At 41.4% G+C, this 19,287-nt stretch overlaps 1 protein-coding gene across 3 annotated transcripts in view; it reads left to right on the top strand.

Moving 5' to 3' along the window:
* Positions 1–359: 359 nt before the first annotated feature.
* CTDSPL (CTD small phosphatase like) overlaps positions 360–19,287 on the top strand; it is a 117,172-nt gene continuing 98,244 nt past the window's right edge. The window contains exon 1 of one of the 3 annotated variants that reach the window (XM_047740687.1): positions 360–831. In XM_047740687.1, the coding sequence (XP_047596643.1) occupies positions 753–831 (79 nt within the window). In that variant the 5' untranslated portion in view covers positions 360–752. The remainder of the gene's footprint in view (positions 832–19,287) is intronic. The other 2 variants (XM_047740678.1, XM_047740695.1) reach the window with 2 other exon arrangements.

The following is a 19,287-nucleotide window of genomic DNA, read 5'->3' as shown; positions in this document are numbered from 1 at the left end:
CCCACAGCGCGCACCCCTCTGTACCCCATCCGCACACCCGCGGCCCCCGCCTAGCCCCCACGCCCCTCACCCCGTCTGCCAGACTCCTCCCCACACCTCTCCCCCCACCTCCGGGCCCCTCGCATCTACGGCCAGAACCCCTCTGGATCTCCTGCACCGCCAGCACTGCACCCACTCGTCTGCCCGAGACCCCCTACACCCACCCGCACGCTTCTCCCGTCCTCCACTCACCCCTCCGTCTCATCCCACACCCCTCTCCCCGCCCCCCCCCCAGGGCCGGCGGGCAGCGCCGGAGGCGGCAGTGGAGGCCGGTCCCCGGGCCGGGACACACCCACCCGCCCGCCCTCCTTCTTTCCCTCGCTCCCTCCCTCCTTCCCGCCCGCCCTCCCGCCCTCGCTCGGCGCTCGCTCCTTCCCCCTCGGTCGCTCCCGCTTCCCGCGGCGCCCGGCCTCCCGCTCCGCCTCCCCGTGCGCGGCTCTCCCGGGCGCGGCTCCGGGGTTCATGGTGACGAGGCGGCGGCCGCTCCAGCCCAGCGGCGGCGGCGGCGGCGGCGGCGGGAGCTGGGGCGCGGGCCCGGGCCGCCTCTCCCTGAGCGCGGGGCCGGGCGGCGGGCGCGCCCAGGCGGCGGCGGCGGCGGCGGCGGCGGCGAGCGCCCCCCCCGGCCCGCGCCCCCGCGCGCCCCCCGCGCCGCGCCCCCGCGCGCCTGGCTTGCGGGGGGCCGGGCCAGCGGGTGGCCGCCGCGCCGCGCACCCATGGACGGCCCGGCCATCATCACCCAGGTGACCAACCCCAAGGAGGACGAGGGCCGCGCGCGGGGCGCCAGCGAGAAAGGTGAGCGGGGGCGCGGGCGGGCGGCCCCGGGCTGGGGGCGGGCGCACTCCCCGCGCCGCCGCCGGAGTTGGGCGCCGCGCGCCCGCACGGGCCTGGGGGAGGGTTGCGCCGGCGGCGGAGGGTGCGTGGGTGTGGGGGTGCGCCCGCTGGCTGGGCTGTGAGCGGGTGACGGTGACCCTGACGGACTGCGAGTTTGGGTTTGCGCTCCGCCGACGGAGAAGTTGTGAGTGTGTGTGTGTGTGTGTGTGTGTGTGTGTGTGTGTGTGTGTTGCTGGCAGGCTGTGAGTGTGCCCTGGTAGGTTTTGCGTGTGCAAGGGACTGAGAGGTGGTAAGGGGGTGTGGTGTGCACCTACCAGAGAGGTGCTGAGTACGCTGTGCACCTGACAGGTTATGAGTGTGTATATGTGCCTGGTGGATTCTGAGTGTGAACTTACGTGTGTGTGCACGCACCAACTGAGATTGTAAAGGTGTGTGTGCACCTCCCAGAGAGGTTGTGAGTGCAGGTTTTCCTGCCGGGCCATGAGTTTTTGTATGTACCTTATGTAGAGGTTTTGTATGTAGCTAAGAGGTTGTGGAGTAAATATGTGTGTGTCCGCATGAGCGTGAGCCTGCAGTTCTATGTGTGTTCCCTCCTGACGGAGTTTGTATGTGTGCATTGTGTGCCCACACCACCCAGCTGGCAGGTTGAGTAAATTGTGTCCATGGACAGGAAGGTATGTGTTTGGGCACTCATACACATGAAGGCTGTGTGCCTGCGTGTGTCGTAGGTGTGCAGCATTGAGGCTGTGTGTCTGGGTGTTTTAATTGGTGGTGCAAGTGCTGGAGCGAAGAGGGGATGGTCAGTGCCTAAACCATCCCCCTCTTTTTCGACTGTGCTGTCTCAGTGACACCAGCCTGTTGGGACTGCCAGCAAGGTCTGGTTCTCCCTGGGTCCTTTTAGGGTCTGCCTCTAACGGACACTCATAGGGGCCTCACGGTACCGGGTATGTCTCTTTCCTCTGTGCTGCAATGCCTGGTTTGGTTTGACTCCACCGCTGTCTTCTCTTTCCTTCTGGTTGTTCTTCTTTGTGTCTCTGTCCCTCTCTGAGACCTGGGCCCCTTTGTCATATGCCCTGCTTACTGTCCCTCTACTGAGTTGTCCTGAGGTTTTGAAGGACTGAGGAATCTGGCTTGGTCGTTCTGGTGACTAAAGCCCTGCCTCCCTCTCTTCCTGCTATGCACCCCAAAAACATCTGGATTGATATCAGGAGCAGCCTGCCAGGACACCCTCCCCTCACCCAGTCTTGTCTGACCACAGCCAACTTTGGGAAAGAATCAGATTTCTTTCCTTGTGTTAGCATCCTCTCTGTGCCCGTGGGGTGAGGTGTGCAGCCTTTCTGAGGAAGTGGGGATGGGGTGGGAGAAAACAAGCCTCTGTCTCTTTCCAAGCAAGGACCACTGGGCAAGGCCATCAGAAAATGCAAGAAACCGCCAGAGGTACCCTCAGACTGGGGATTTATCAGTGCATTTGCACTTTTGTGGGCCATAAACATTGTGTCTGCAGACTTGTTTTCTTTTATGTAGAATTAGAAATCGAACTCCCCCAGGCATTTTTCTGTGCCTTACAAATTGGCTAAAAAATTATGCAGAGAGGGTGCTTCAGGTGAATCTCTTTTGTCTCCCTCGTGCCCAGGTGGGCAACACATAGGTTCCTGCCATTGAGGGCTGTCAGCTCTTGGGGCCCTGGTGTGCATGCTCTGGGCTGGGTGTGTCCTCTTGGGGAAGGATTAGTGGGAGGCATGAAGGTGGTTTGATATCTGTGCTTCTCACCCACTCTGGATTGAGTGCTTTGTGTGATGCTTTGCCAGAGAGAAAATCCACAGCTCTTATGAGAAGAAGTGTGGCATAAAGCAGGGAAATATTTGTCAGGGCCTCAGCCCTCCTGCTGTCCCCGATCTGAGTCTTAGAGCAGGATCCTCCCCAACTTTCTCTTTTCCTCTAGCTGCGAGGCTTTTTAAAGTAGAGTCAATTGAGCCAAAATCCAACCATGTACAAATACTTAAGGATGGTGCTTGTTCTCTTCAACCTGTTTACTTTGCTTTTCATGACGATCTTTTATTATCTTTAATAGTTTATTTTGTTTGTTTTCTAGTGTCAGGTCGGCTGATTGTTAACTGGTTAGGTGAATACTTGCTGCTATGGGATGGAGTGGCTAGCTAGAGCAGGTTCTTCTTGCTGAAGCATTAAAACAGTGCTCAATTCAGCTTTTCACTTTAAAAAATGGGAAAAAATTGGTCAATTACAATGTGGCAATAAATTTAAAAGATAGACTTTGGAACAGCTTCTTCAGATTCCTAATGCACTAAACAGGTTCAGCAGTGTTTCTAGCTTAAGCACGTTGATCTATTTAGATAGGCACAATATATTTTACATAATTTTAATTTTAGGTAAACACTTAATCATTTTATTTTTATTTACAGGGCCTGGAATGTTATAAGTTTTGGGGATAGGAAAGAAACTATTGTTTTTTTTTTTTAAGATTTTATTTATTTATTTATTTGTCAGAGAGAGAGAGAGAGAGAGAACACAAGTAGGCAGAGTGGCAGGCAGAGGCAGAGAGAGAAGCAGGCTCCCCACTGAGGAAGGACCCGATGTGGGACTCTATCCCAGGACCCCGGGATCATGACCCGAGCTGAAGGCAGTGGCTTAACTGACTGAGCCACCCAGGCGTCCCAGAAACTATTAGTTTTAAAAGTTTATTTTCATCATTTATTCTGTGAAACAGGAATAAAAAATGCTGCTCTTGGATTTGATATTAGGGTTAAGTGAGATGATGTATATTAAGGACTCTGCCTCATGTGCCACTATCCCATAAACCTTTCTTTAGGTGTAGATTTGTAAAACAAACAAACAAACAAACAAAAAACCACAATAGCTAATAAATGTGGGCTATGGTGTTTTGCACAAGTTGAATTACTTCTTGACACATTGCCACGTGGTGGTGCACTGCTTGGAGACGACTGTCAGGATTGTCACTGTCTGGCCTGTCAGGGAAGATTTATTTCTTAGTTGTGTTTGATTTCGTTGATAGTATAAAGATGCAGAGACAGATCTCCCCGTGAGTTCAACTCAGCCTGCTTTGCTATCCAGAAATTTACAAATCAATAAGGAAAAGCTACACAATGCAGTAGAAAAGTAGAGAAGGGAGATATGAACAAGGAAGTCATAGAAGAGGCAATCTGTTCAATAAATATATGAAATGATGCTCATTTTCATGTGAAATAGTTGTTTACAGCTCGGTAAAAGCATTTACATGACAACAAAGTAAATAAAACTTTTGGAAATGGATAGTCTTACAGACTTTTGTTAGAGAATAAAGTAAGCACAGACTTTTTAGAGAGTATTTTAGTACTGAATTCTTTAGGAATCCATTTGGCTGCAAGTAAAAGAAAACCAGGCTCATACTATGGCTTAACCAAGAGGAGTTTATTTTTACATAACAAATAGTCTGGAGGTAAGCTCCTGCTGGTTTTGGTTAGGCTACTCACTGATAGCAGGACTGACATCACGTTGAGGCTTTCCTCAGTGTAACATGGCTGCCACCCCTCCAAACACCACAGCCACCTTCAAGGCAAGAAAAAAGGGACAGTGCCAGTCATGTCGATCCCTTTTACCTGGCTCAGCAAACTTTGGGGGATGTTTACTTAGCTAGAACTCGGCCACAGGGCCGGCCCTAGCTGCAAGCAAAGGGAATTTCTAGCTTTTTCAGCCTTTGTTATGGGAAGCAGGAGATGATTAGAAATGGGTGGGAACAGGTATTGGTTCAGGCAGTCAACAATATTGGCCATACCTTCAAAGCTTCTGTTCTACTTCTGGGTTTTTCTTCTAGAGAACTGTCCTCATAGGTGATCAAAGAAACATGTATAAGCATTTTCACTGATGGGTACATTACTTGCATGGCAAAAAAAAAATCCATTCTGAGTTTTTTTTTTATAGGATGAGAAATTCAAGTTCAGGATTTTTGTTTGTTTTGTTTTGCCTCTGGCTGTCAAATTACTTCAATCACATTTGTGGGAAAGGCTATCCTTCCTCTTTTGAATTTTTTTTGCATCTCTATCAGTTCAGCATAGTTGTGTAGGTCTCCTTCTGGGTTCTTGAGTTTGTTCCTCTGATTGCTGTGTCTGTACCACTGTCTATGCTGTGCAGTCTTGATTACCAGAGCTATGTTATTAAGTCTTGAAATAGGATAGACTGATTCCTCCAATTTTTTGCTTTTTCAAAAATTGGTTTTAGCTGTTCTAGTTCTGTTGTTTTTCTATATGCATTTTACAATTTTGTCCTTATATATATAAGAAGTCTTATTGAGATTTTGATAGGAATTATATTAGACCTATATAAAAATTTGGGGAGAACTGACATCTTTACGATGTTGAGTCTTACAGTCCACGAACACATTATGTTTCTCTATCTATTTAGATATTCTTTGATTCTTTCATCAGGGTTGTGTAGTTTTAAGCATATAAGTCCTGTTGATGTTTTGTTAGATTTACATTTAAATGTTTCTCTCTGGGCGCCTGGGTGGCTCAGTGGGTTAAGCCACTGCCTTCGGCTCAGGTCATGATCTCAGGGTCCTGGGATCGAGTCCCACATCGGGCTCTCTGCTCAGCAAGAAGCCTGCTTCCCTCTCTCTCTCTCTCTGCCTGCCTCTCCGTCTACTTGTGATCTCTCTCTGTCAAATAAATAAATAAAAAATCTTTAAAAAAAATAAATAAATGTTTCTCTCTAAGATTTTATTTATTCATTTAGGAGAGAGAGCAAGCATGGGAGAGCATGAGCCAGGGGGTGGGGTAGCCGGAGAGGGAGAAACAGACTCCCCACTGAGCGGGGAGCCCCATGCAGGACTGGATCCCAGGACCAAGGGGATCATGACCTGAGCCAAAGACAGAAGCTTAGCTGACTGAGCCACCCCAGGCTCTTCTCTCTCTCTTTTAAGTGATTGTTTGTACTTTCAATTTTGGTCCAAGTATTCAATGCTAGTATGTAGAAATATAATTGATTTTTGTATGTTTGTCTTATATACTGTGATCTTGCTGAGTTCGCATATTAGTTATAAGAAGCTTTGTAGATTTCTTGCCTTTTTTACATAGACATATCAGCAAATAAAAACATTTATATTCCTTCATTTCTGATTTGTAAACTTTTTATTTCTTTTTCTTGCTTTATTGTACTCACTAGAACTTCCAAAGTATGTTGAACAGTAGTGGAGAGATTGGACGACCTTGCCTTGTTCTCAGTGGGAAGCCATTCAGTCTTTTACCATTAAGTATAATGTCAGCTGTAGGTTTTTTTGTAGAAAATCTTTATCAGGTTGAGGAAGTTTCCCTGTATTCTTATTTTTCTGAAAGCTTTTATCGCAAATGGGTGTTATTTTGTCTTGTACTTTTTGTGCATCAACTGATATGATTGTGTGAGTTTTTGTCTTTGGTCTGCTAATGTGGTAGATTATATTGATGGAGTTTTGAATATTGAACCAGTCTTCCATCCCTACAATAAACCTCATGGCTTTATGAGGTATATAATTCTTTTTATATATTGATGAATTCTATTGAAGAATTTTTACATCTGTATTCATGAGTGATACTGTTTCTTCTTTTGTATTGTCTTTAACCTGGTTTGGTATCAGCTTCACAAAATAAATTGGGAAGTGTTCTCTCTCTCCTTTTTTTTTTTTTCCCCCTGGAAGAGATTATGCAGAATAGGTGTTAATTCTCCAGTTAAATCATCTGGGTCTGGAGATTTCTTTTGGGGGAGTTTTTAACTACAAATTCAATTTCCTTAATATTTATAGAGCTATTCAAATTATCTCTTTCATATTGGCTAAGTTATGGGTGTTTTTTTTTTCAAGATTTAATCCATTTCATACAATTTGTCAAATTCATGTGTAGAGTAGTTTATACTGTCATTCCCATATTACCTGTTTGTTTGATGCCTGCAGAGTTTGAGGTGATATACTTTGTTTCAGTCTTGATATTGGTAATTTTTGTCATTCTTGCTAGAGGTTTCTCAATTTTCTTGATCTTTCCAATGACCAAGTTAAAGAACTTAATTTTCATTAATTTTCTCTGTTGCTTTTATGCCTTCAACTTTGATGATTTCGATTATTTCCTTTATTATTTCCTTCCTTCTGCTCAATTTGAGTTTATTTTGCTCTTTTTCTCGGTTCTTGGAGGAGAGCTTAGATTATTGATTTGAGACTTTTCTTCTTTTCGAATGTATGCATTTAGTGCTACAAATTTTTCTCTTAACACTACTTTTGCAATGTTCCACAAATTCTGATGTTACATTTTCACTTTCACCCAGTTCAATGTATTTTTTAAAAAATAGACTACTTTTTAGAGAAGTTTCAGGTTCATAGTGAAATTGAGTAGAAATTAGATAGAATTCCCATCTAGTGTTGACCCCACACATGCACAGCCTCCCCCCTCTATCAGTTTCCTGCACCAGAGTGGTGCATTTACTACAGTCTGTGAACCTGCATTGACACATTGTTATCACCCAAGTCCACATTTTGCATTATTTCTCACTCTTGGTGTTTTACATTCTTTGGGTTTTGATAAATGTGCAATGGCATATATCCACCATTAGAGTATCATACAGAATAGTTTCACTGCCCTAAAAATCCTCTGTGTTCTATTTATTCATTCCTCCCTCCCCGCAACCCCTGGCAACCACTGATCTTTTTACTGTTTCCATAGTTTTGCCTTTTCCAGAATGTTACATAGTTGGAATCATACAGTATGTAGCCTTTTCAGATTGGCTTCTTTAACTTGGTAATATGCATTTAAGCTTCCTCCATGTCTTTTCATGGTTCATTTCTTCCTAGTATAAAATAATATACCATTGTATGGATGCCCGTAGTTTTTCCATTTACCTACTAAAGGACATCTCAGTTGCTTCCATGTTTAGCAGTTATGAATAAAGCTGCTGTAAACATCTGGGTGCAGGTTTTCCTGGAAACAAAAGTTTTCAGCTCCTTTGGATAAATAGCAAGGAGCACCATAGTAAGAATATTTTTAGTTTTGTAAGAAACTTGCCAAACTGTCTTGCAAAGTGGCTATACCATCTTTAGTTTTCAGAAGTTCAGTTATGTCTTGGTGTGAATTTCTGTTTTGTTTTGTTTTTAGATTTTTATTTATTTATTTGACAGAGGGAGAGAGATCACAAGTAGGCAGAGGGGCAGGCAATGAGAGAGGGGGAAGCAGAGTAGAGAACCCAAATCCGGGCTTGATCCCAGCACCCTGAGACCATGACCTGAGCTGGAGGCAGAGGCTTAATCCACTGAGCCACCCAGGCACCCCTTGGTGTGGATTTCTTTGGGTTTGTCCTGTTTGGAATTAGCTCAGTTTCTTGAGTTTGTTGTATGTGTCTCTTGCCAAATTTGAGAAGTTTTCAGCCATTATTTTCTGAAATGCTTTCTCAGCATCGTTGTTTCTCTTCTCTGGGACTCTGATGACACAAATATTAAATCGTTTGCTGTAGTCCATGGGTTGGTCAGTACTAACTATTCTTTTTTCTTTTCTATTAATTCAGAGTGGGTAATTTCTACTGTTCTATCTTCAAGTTCATCAATTTGTTCCTAGTTCCCTCCATGCTGCTATGTAGCTCCCATCCACTGAGCTTTTTATTTCAATTTTTATATCTTTTAGTTCTAAATCTTCCATTTAGTTTTTCTTTATATCTTGTATTTCTCTCCTGAGGCTTTCTATTTCTTTGCTGAGCCTTTCTATTTTCCTCATTTGCTTTAAGTGTCACTAATTGCTTTTATCATAGCTGCTTTAAAAATCTTTGTCAGATAAGTATGACATCTCTGTCATCTTGGTGTTGGCATCTATTGATTGTCCCTTTTCATTCAATTTGAGAATTTCTGGTTCTTGGTATAATAAGTGAATTACAGTTGAAACCTGGACGTTTTCATACTGTGTTATGAGACTCTGGATCTTATTTAAACGTCTGTTTTATTTGGTTTTCTCTGAACTGCTGCAGCAGAAAAGGGAGAGCATTGCCTCATTATGCCAGATAGATGTAGAAGCCCAGGGTCTCTACTTGGCCTCTTTTGACATACTGCTGGGCATGGAGGGAGTTTCAGCTCCCACACAGTCTACTGAACTACAGTGGGAGTGGTCTTATTACCACTGGTGATGGGAAAGCCCTGACTCTTCCTTTGCCTCCTCCAAAACCACTACAATGGGAGAGGAGTACTTCATTATTCTAAGTAGGGATGGAAGTTCAGGCTGGCCACATGGTCTCCACAGACACCTCTGGGAGACAGGGAGGCCATTTACCAGTTGTCAGGGATGAAAGTCCCTGCTCCCTATTTGGCCTTCTCTGACACTACCCCAGCCTCCTTACACCTTGATGAGAATGGAATTCTAGGTACCCATCAGATTTTGTTGGCATGGGTGAAATTGGAACTACACGGTATGTGTGTTCGGGGTGGGGGTGTTTGGCTACAGTAGAGTGGTTGTTGTCTGAAAGTTTTCTTTTTTGCTAGACTATCCCTTTTCTGGGCCTTTGGTTATAAAGAATAGTCTTTTTTTTAAATTTTTATTAATTTTATTTTTTATAAACATATAATATATTTTTATCCCCAGGGGTACAGGTCTGTTAATCACCAGGTTTACACACTTCACAGCACTCACCATAGCACATACCCTCCCCAGTGTCCATAATCCCACCCTCCTCCCAACCCCCCTCCCCCCATCAACCCTCAGTTTGTTTTGTGAGATTAAGAGTCACTTATGGTTTGTCTCCCAAAAGAATAGTCTTTTGAGGGAACCCTTGCTTACAGCTCTTGGGGTTCACTTCATGTAGCTTCTGCAGCTAAGTCTGGGCTGTTATAGAGAAAAAGAAACCCCAGAGATCACTGCAATGTCATTTCAAGTCTCAAAGTCCCTAGCTGGTCTATCTTCTTTCCACCTTTCAGAGTCTTCTTATGTTTACTTTATAAACAGTTTCCGGGGTTGTTAGTTATATTTAGTGGAAAGAATAAGAAGAAATATGTCTATGCCATGTACCTGGAAGCAGAAGCCCCCTGATTAGCTTTTACACTGATCCAAATTGGTATTTTAAGGAAGACTGGAGTTGGAAAGCTGTCATTTTAAAGGTTTATTTCAACATTGTGTAATGTAAAAGTCAAAGTGAGTTCGTGCTTTGAGAATCTTGACTGTCCCCTAAAAAGAGACATGATAATGAATTCAGTGTAAAATCAAGGCTAGATCAGTAGGGCTTCAGTGACAACTGTTGTTTAAATAACCTTAAAAAGATGCATTCATAAGCTTTGGTCTTAACACCAGAATTTTAAATCAGAGTTCATAACATCTTGATTTAAATATATTTTTGATCTAATATTCCATTTGATTGGCAAGCATGTTTAAACTCATATCTTCAATTTTATTGCTCAAGCAAGAAAGCATCAGTTTAAGTAAATAGAAATGTTTTCATAGGTTAAACACAAAGGAGCTTATCTCTGGATTTAGCACTTATGACCACCCTCCCCACCCCCAACATGGCTTGCTGGCCAGTAACTGGAAAAGTCTGCTTTCAGTATGGGCTGTTCTGGAAGGAGGTTTTAGGGCTTTAGAAACTGGCATAGACTGCATTTGACTATTGGAGAGTAACCCCATTTGGAATGGCAGGACTGGGTTTTCAGGAGGGACCACAGAACCTCGAGTTTAATTCTGAGGTATGTATGTATTTACTTACCTACCTATCTGTCTTCCAGTTTTATTGAGATATAACTGACATCCAGCGTTCTTTAAGCTCAAGTTATATGGCATGATGACTTACATACATACATATTGTGAAATGATTACTACAGTAAGTTTAGGTTATGGCCTTCTCCTTGTGTAATTGCAAAACAGAAAAACTTCCTTTTTTTTTTCTCATGGTAAGAACTTCTAGGATTTACTCTCTTAGCAACTCGGAAATATACCATACAACAGTGTTAACTGTAGGCATCGTTTTGTACATTATATCTCCAGTGCCTATTTATCTTGTAACTGGGAGTTTATAAGTTTGTACCTTATAATCATCTTAACCCAGTCCTCCTCCCCAATTCCCTGCCTCTGGCAGCCACAAATCTGACCGTTTTTTTCTATGAATTTTTTTTTTTTTTGGATTCCTCATATGAGTGAGATCATATAGTATTTATGTTTGTCTGACTTATTTCACTTAGCATAATGCCCCTAAAGTCCATCCATGTTGTAACAAAGGGCAGGATTTCCTCCTTCTTCAGAGCTGCATACCATTGCATTGTATAGGCATACACTACATCTTTATCCATTCCTCTATCCATGGACACTTAGATTGTTTCCATGTCTTGGCTGTTGTGAATAATGCTGTAATCAACGTGGGCAGAGGTCTCTTTGAGACAGTGATTTTGTTTCCTTTGGATATATACCCAGAAGTGAGAGGTAAATGCCTCTTTCTCTTTTAGTGATGTTGAGGGTTGAGGAAGTGGGATACATGACATTGCCAGTGGGTTCACTGGAACTAACAGAGGTCAGGGAACATTCTGGCCACCAGTGATTCTAGATTTAAATATACATATATATTTTTAATATATATTTTTTTCACTTGCTTTGTCAGTAATGTATGGTGCCAAGGTAGGGAATGTAAGGAGTCTCTTGAGTAATATTAAAGGTATGAGATATACCTTTGATTTTATTTTCCAGATCTTAAATCTTGATTTATCAGATGTTTAAGGTTTAGTATTTTTAATGACCTGCCTTTCTTTTATAAAATCTACTTTCTTTAAATAGTTTTCTTCCCTTTAATCTTTTAACATACATTTTCCTATTTTCAAAAAAGTGAGGATACATTTTGTGCTATATTTAAAATAAAATTAAGCAAATATTTGCCTTTATGGCTCTGAAATGACATCATATAATGGAGCAAAGGCTTAGGAACTTTTTGTAGCACTGGGTTGGGATGTGGACATTTTTGTATTTGGGATCAGGACTGAAAACACTAGTGGCATAGTTCTCTGAAACCGGGACATAATAAACAGTGGTCTTTATGGATGCTAAGGATTATGTAATCACCTAAGTAATAGCTCATTTTGATTCTGAGTAGCTGCTTCAAGTTAAAAGCTGAAAGGTTTCTTTGTAATTGTGATTTGTATTAAGGCTATTTGCCAAAATGTTTTAAAATCCTGGTACTTAAAGCACTTTAAAAACTGAAGAGAAGTGGCTTAACATTTGATGATGGATACTATTCTTATTTTTCATGATTAGTATTTAACCAAAGCTTTAAATGTTTCAGGGTGTCCTGAAGAGCAAACTGCACCACCTTGTCAGCAAGGCTTGAATAAAATGTAGCCTTTTAGTACCAGAGAGAAGTGAGTGTTCCGATAAGAATGTACACTGTACTTGACATTGTATAGAATATCTCTTGCATTCTGATCAAGATTCAGCTTTCATGCTTAGCATATCATTACATTTGTTCTAAGGATTTGGCTCACTTATGTTTAAGTCAGAAACCATTGACCTTAATTCCATAGACTTCAGTCAGAGCCATATTTTCTTTCCTCATTTTGAGGAAACAGCTCAACACATTCATTTTGGTTTGGGTTAGAACAAATACATTTCATAGCAGTCATCAAACAAGTGTGCAATTTGAGTAGCTTATTAACTCTGCTAGGTGTTTAAAGTTATTAGTGAGCATTAATTTTTCTACACTGCAGTATATCCTGTATCACTGCCGTAGGCCTGACTTCTTTTTTAATTTTTTTAAGTTTGCTTTTATATCCAGGTAAATTTGCATACGATAGAAATCACTCTTTTTGGTGTACCAAGGTTACAAATTTCTGTGAGTGTTGACAAAGTCAGGTAGCTGGATAACTACCTCCACAGTTAAGGCAGAGAATACTTACATCGGTCTCAAAATACTGCTGGTACCCCATTATACCTATCCTCCCTCTACACTCAGCCCCCAACAGTGATCTGTTCTCTGCCTTATTGTTTCTTTGCCTTTTCTGGAATGACATATACTAAATGGAATCAATATGTAGCCTTTTGAGTTTGGCCTCTTTCATTTAACCTGATGCTTTTGAAACTCAATCAGATGGTTGCATGTATCTCCTTTTTTTTTTTTGCGTTTTATTACTGGGTAGTATTCGCTTGTATGCCATAGTTTAAAAGTATATGTTGCACTTTATAAAAAAATTTCCAAATTATTTTCCAAAGTGGTGGTACCATTTTGCATTTCCATCAGCAGCGTATGGCAGTGCCAGTTCAGCTCTGCTTCCCTGCTGGTACTTGGCACTGTCAGTTTTTAATTTGAGTTGTTGTAGTAGGTTTCTAGTGGTAGCTTGTCATGGTTTTAATTTGTATTTCCCTAATAACCGGTAGTGCTGAGTTCTTTTTATGTGCTTGTGTGCCAGGTAAATAAATTCTTTGTTAAGTTGTCTATTCGAATTGTTGCCCAGTTTTAGAAAATGGGATTGTTTGGTTTCTTTCTTTCTTTCTTTCTTTCTTTCTTTCTTTCTTTCTTTAAAGATTTATTTATTTGAGAGACGGAGAGTGCATGTGAGGGGCAAAGGGAAAAGGAGTGAGAGAAACCTCAAGCAAACTCCCCTCTGAGTGCTGAGCTTGACACGGGGCTCCATGCAGGGCTCGATCCCAAGACCCTGAGATCATGACCAGAGTCAAAATCAAGAGTTGAACTCTCAACCTGGGCACCCCATGAATTGTTTGATTTCTTTTTATTGAGTTAGAAGGTTCTTTATATATTCTGGATACACATTCTTCATTGAATGTGTTTTACAAGTGTTTTCTCTCAGTTTTTGGTTTGTCTTTTCATTCTCTTAGCAGTATCTTTTATTTTCCAGTTTTTAACTGTAGTGAAATACGTACAACATAAAATTTACCATCTTACCATTTTTAAGTGTACAATTCAGTGGCATTAAGTACATTCACACTGTTGAGCAGCCATCACCACCATCCATCTCCAGAACTCTTTTCATCCTGCAGCACTGAAACTTTGTACCCATTAAACACTAACTTCCCCTTCCCCCCCTCTCCCTAGCTCCTGGCAACCACAATTCTACTTCCTGTCTCTGATTTTAACTCTCCTGGGTACCCCGTGTAAAAGGAATCAGGTAGTATCTGTCTTTCTATGACTGGCTTATTTCACTTACTATAATGTCGTCAAGGCTGATCTGTGTTGTAACATGCCTTACAATTCCCTTCCTTTTTAAGGCTGCGTAGTATTCCATTGTATATACAGTCAGTTGACCCTCGAATGATTTAGAAGTTAAGGGCACTGACCTCCTGATGCAGTTGAAACTCTACACATAACTCTTGACTCCATGAAAACATAAATTGCTAATAGCCTGTTATTGACAGGAAGGCTTTCTGATAGCCTGGACAAACAATTAACATATATTTTGTATGTTATATGTACTATATAATATATTTTTACAGTAAAGTAGGCTAGAGAAAATATTGAGAAAATCATAAGGAAGACAAAGTACACTTACATTACCGTACTGTAAAATTCACATGTAAGTGGACCCATACAGTTCAAACTATGTTCTTCAGGGACAACTGTATTATATATGTGTGCATATATGTTATATATACAGTACACACACACACACATATGTATATTGTACACATTATATAAATTTATGCATATATGGTATCTAAAATATACCACATTTTGCTTAATTATTCATTTGTCGGTGGACACTAGGTTGCTTCCATGTTTTAGTCATTGTGAATGGCTGTATATCCAAAAGTAGAATTGCCACATCATATGGTAATTCTGTGTTTAATTTTTTAGGGCTAGCCATTACTGTATTCACTAGCAGCTACATGATTTTACATTTCCTTCAGGTATATAAGGATTCAGAATTTTTCACATCCTTGCCAATACTTATTATTTTTAGTCTTTTTGATAGCAGCTACCATAATGGGTGTGAGATGTTGATGTCTTCTGAAGAGCAGAAATTGAAGTTTATTTGTTTGCATGTGGATGTTGCGATTGTTTCCACCTCATTTATTGAAAAGACCATCCTTTCTCTGTTGTACTGCCTTTGAACTTTTATTAAAAATCAATTGGCTGCATATATGTGGGTCTATTTCTGGATTCTGAACTCTCCTTAAATTTTAATCACCTCCTTAATGTGAAGTGGTGTTAAGCTTAATATAGTACCAGCCCTCCCTCAGAAGTAAATTTTTGGTCATGATTTAAGCAGAAGAGAAGACCAAGACATTTTACAATCTGGCAGGGAAGATTTACTCTGTATTTTGCAGTGATGGGGGCTCTTAAAGACAAGACCTATGACTTCCTCCAGTCTTTTTTTAGGACTTTTTTTTTAACCCAAACAGATTTTGTACAGTATATCTTTTTTTCAAATTTAGAATTGGGGCTGAGAATTTCTTCTAATCTTGAGTACCCTTCTGGAGAAAGCTAATGCAAAAGTGTGAGATAAAATAAATAAGGACTTGAATTTAAAATATAGCCTCCCATAATTATACTTGAGTATAAAAATAGTGACTATCTTGATGGAGTCTAAGAGAACAAAGGAGTAGAATAGCACTAGGACAGAGAAGTGTGGCGAAGCCCCTGTTCTGCGGAGAGGGCCTGGGCTCTGAAGGGTGTGAGGGATACCTTTCAGGCTGTCTACAGATGCCTGGGGTGGCAGAGGCAGGGAGAAGTGCTTACACTACCTGAAACAAAAGGGCAGAGCCAACTCATTCATTGGGTAGCTTCCTTTCTTTTGTCCCTAGGTAAGTAAACAGGCGAAACTTGTCCAGGAAAGAAATCCTCATCCAGGAGGTGTGACCCAGTTTGTAAAGAGCTCACAGTTGTGTTGGCCACTAACGTTAAGACGTCCCTTAGAAAATGACATAGAGATGAACCAGAGTCTCAGAGATGGGAAAGCTCAGGCAAAGGGCTAATATCCTTTTCTATCTTCCGACCTCCTATCTGGGCTCTTACTCCAGCTCTTCCTCTGTGGGGCTGCTGGAGGTCAATATCTAGAGCACAGCTCTGCTCATGCTACCGCCTGCTTAAATCTGTTTCTCTGTGATTCCCCACTGGCCTCAAGATAAGAACATGTTTCGTAGCCTGTAAGCCCTTCATGGACTGACCCTGGCCCACCTTCACAGTCTCCTGTCCGGGGACTCCTCTTCTACACTGTAATGAACTACTTGCTGAGCCCAAGCAGGCTGTGGTTTTTTGCTCCGTCGTGCATGTACTGATTCACCTTACTGGGCTGCCTTTTCCATTACGTTCCTGATGGAGTCTTAGTCCTCCTCTAAGATCCAGCTCAAGCATCACCTGGTCTTGACAGCTTCTCGTGCTGCCTGAGCAGGATGTGGTAAATAGAGTGTAATGTTCAAAGGCATAGCCTTGGGTTTGAATTCCAGCTCCATCATTATGAGTTGTGTGAACTTTGAAAAATTTCTTAATTTCTCTGAGCCTTGGTTTTATAGTAGCTAACACTTCATACGATTATTGTAAGGATTAAACAGTATAATATATGTGTGTGTGTGTATATATAGGGCATATCAAAGTACATAAGTGTCTGAGAAACATTTCTTCTTGTTATTATTAATATTATTTCTAATTCATTTTTCCGAAACATTTATTGAGCACTCATTATACATTGTTCACCCATCCCAGATGCCTGGGATGCACAGAGAAATGAGACCTGCCCAGGTACTTGAGGTGTTCAAGCATTGTTCTCTGAGAAGAGGGCTTGCAAAGTGCCATGGAAGCTACTATTTATTTTATGCCTGCTGTATGCCAAGTATTTGACATACATATCTCATTTCATCCTCCAGCAACCTTTAGATGTAGGTATTATAGTCCATATTTTATGTCCATGGAAACAGAGTCTCTGAGAGGTTAAGTAACTTGCTTATATGATACAGATGCAGACCTACCAAGTAGGAGAGCCAGGAGTTAAACCTAGTGTGTGTGACTCCGTTGAAAGGAAACTCAGGAAATATCTGGAGAATACCGTACGCTCAAAAGATTTACATATTGAAAGACAGCAACCATATTTTTCCAAGAGATGCTTCTTTTTGCTTCTGCCAGATGTAGCATATTTAACAGGAGAAATTCTAGGGCTCACCCAAGTTGACAGGCCACATTTTCTTACAGTTCATGCTCTGTTATTTATATAACAGATTCTGTTTCCTTGAGTCTTACTTACTGTTAACTCTTCACCTGCTTCATATTTGTTTGTGTATTGTAAACAGTTAGAAATGAGAGAAGTTAAAGTAAAAGCCAATCGTTTTTATCTCTAGGATTCTGGGAGAAGTGATAGGTTTGCCTCTTATTATTTACACACTGTTTCTAGGTGTGTCATTAAATAGAAGTGGAGTTTTGAGATGTTTTTGGAAGGAAAGAGCGCTAAGAAGGCTCTTAAAGATGCTTGAATCCCATTGTACTGGTCAGAGTTCTCAGTGGCAAACCACAGAATCCATGTGAACTGTTTTAGACGGAAAGGAGTTTATCAAAAGGTTTTAGTGACTTATAGGCCATCTGATGTGGCCAAAGAACCAGATTTGGCTGTTTTACAGCCAGAGCAAAATGCTTAAGTGCACCCTAGAGCTCTCCTAGTAGAATACACATCTGCCCCCGCTTGCTGATGATTCAACTTAGCAGCATCACCGAAGCAGTACTTGTTCTCCCTTACAAGGGGCTCATTTTCTAGAAACTACTAGAACCAAAAGAAAGCCAATTCTTCTCCTCCTCCTCCTCCTTCTTCTTCTTTTTTTAAACAAGCTCTGTGCCCAACATGGGTCTTGAACTCTCAACTCTAAGCTCAAGAGTCGCATGCTCTGCCAGCTGAGCCAGCCAGGTGCCCCAGGAAGCCCACAGTGAAATCATATAAGGCAATCAATCAAAAGGAATAAACCAGAGGCACACCTGTTAACATGACTAAAATTTTCAAATGTAACATTGAATGAAAAAGCAAGTTCCATAGTAACAGAGTATGAAGCCATACATAAATTTGAAAACATGCAAAAACAGTTCATAGAGTATGGATATATGCATATATTGTAAAACTGCAGGAACATTCTTAGGATTGATGAACAAATCCATAATAGTGCTTATTTCCCAAGAGGGAGGAAAGGGGATGGAATCAGGGAAGACTATTTAAGTACCTTTAGCTGTATACTGAATGCTTTTTTATGAACTATTTTTTTGAGACGAATACAGCAAGATTTTAAGAGGTCCTAGAGCTGAGTAGTTGGGTAGCTTAATATATAGTCATTTATTATATGTATTCCTTGCACTTCTCTTATGTTTAAATTTTTCACAATTAAAAATGTTAATTCTGGACTTTAGTATTAAGATAAATTTTGAAAATTATTGCCTCCTTTACATAGAGATAAATTCAGAATAAGTGGTAAAGAGGCAGTTATTGAATTTATTTGGTTCTTTTCCTAGTGGAAGAGTGTTCAGGAAGATATCCAAAATCTTGGTCATTGAGTGTTCCAGAGGGGGTTCAAGTGATCTCAGTGCTAACTCAGGCTGTGCCAGATACGCAGGTTGGAGCCAGGTCACACTCCAGTCCTATTATGTTTCTCTCAGGTGCCTTTCAAAGGGTGTTGTGAGTGCTTAGTCTGGATTCAGGTTGGCTTTGTGTAGAGTGCTGGTCACAAAAGTCTATGTTGGTTTAAAACAGTCTGTTTACAAACGTGTAGTCAAATAGCTTGGTTATCATCAAAGGGGTGATTTGCTTGATTTGCCAGTTCTACCCCGTTATCTTGGGAATTTCTTTCGGGAATAAAGGAATTGAAATGTTTAGTCAAGTCCTTTATATTAAGCAAAGTAAAATCATATTGGAAGGAGAACAAAGAAATGTGTGAAATGCAAAAAATCAAAAGGAGTTCTCTTAAAAGAAATCAAATGAAAAAGTGATTGAAGACCTGTGGCATCCCTTGCACAGAGGCCCCCACAAGGCTTTGAACTGATGGGATCAACATTTGGATGGGAGCTCTGGTTCCCTAGTCACCTGGGCCACCTCCAGCACTGGTTTTTCAGTGAAGGGATTTTTAACCTGGTGTCCACAGATCCCCAAGTGGCCCATGAATAGAATTCCAGGAATCTGGCAACTTGGTTAGTGAAAGATATTCTTAATTTTCATTGACCCTTAACTAAAATTTTTCTCAGTTACGAAGATAACTGGAAATAAACCACTGTAGTATTAACAGTGCCTGTAACTTTGTCATGATGTCCAAAAGAGATTGGCCTGTGGTTTTCCTTTCTTTCAACGTCCTTGTGAGGTTTTGGTATCAAGGTTATGCTGACTGCAAAAAACAAATTGGAGAATTTTATTCTCTGGAAGAATTTGTGTAAGGTTAGTGTTATTTCTTCTTTAAATATTGAGTAGTATACATTGGTGAGTCCCTTTCAGGTCCGGAGTTGCTTTGTAGAAAGGTTTTTAAATGT

The sequence above is a fragment of the Lutra lutra genome, chromosome 1 (assembly GCF_902655055.1).
Source record: "Lutra lutra chromosome 1, mLutLut1.2, whole genome shotgun sequence".
Taxonomy (NCBI): domain Eukaryota; kingdom Metazoa; phylum Chordata; class Mammalia; order Carnivora; family Mustelidae; genus Lutra; species Lutra lutra.
Note: the sequence above shows the minus strand (reverse complement) of the source record. Positions and strands in the feature narration are given on the sequence as shown.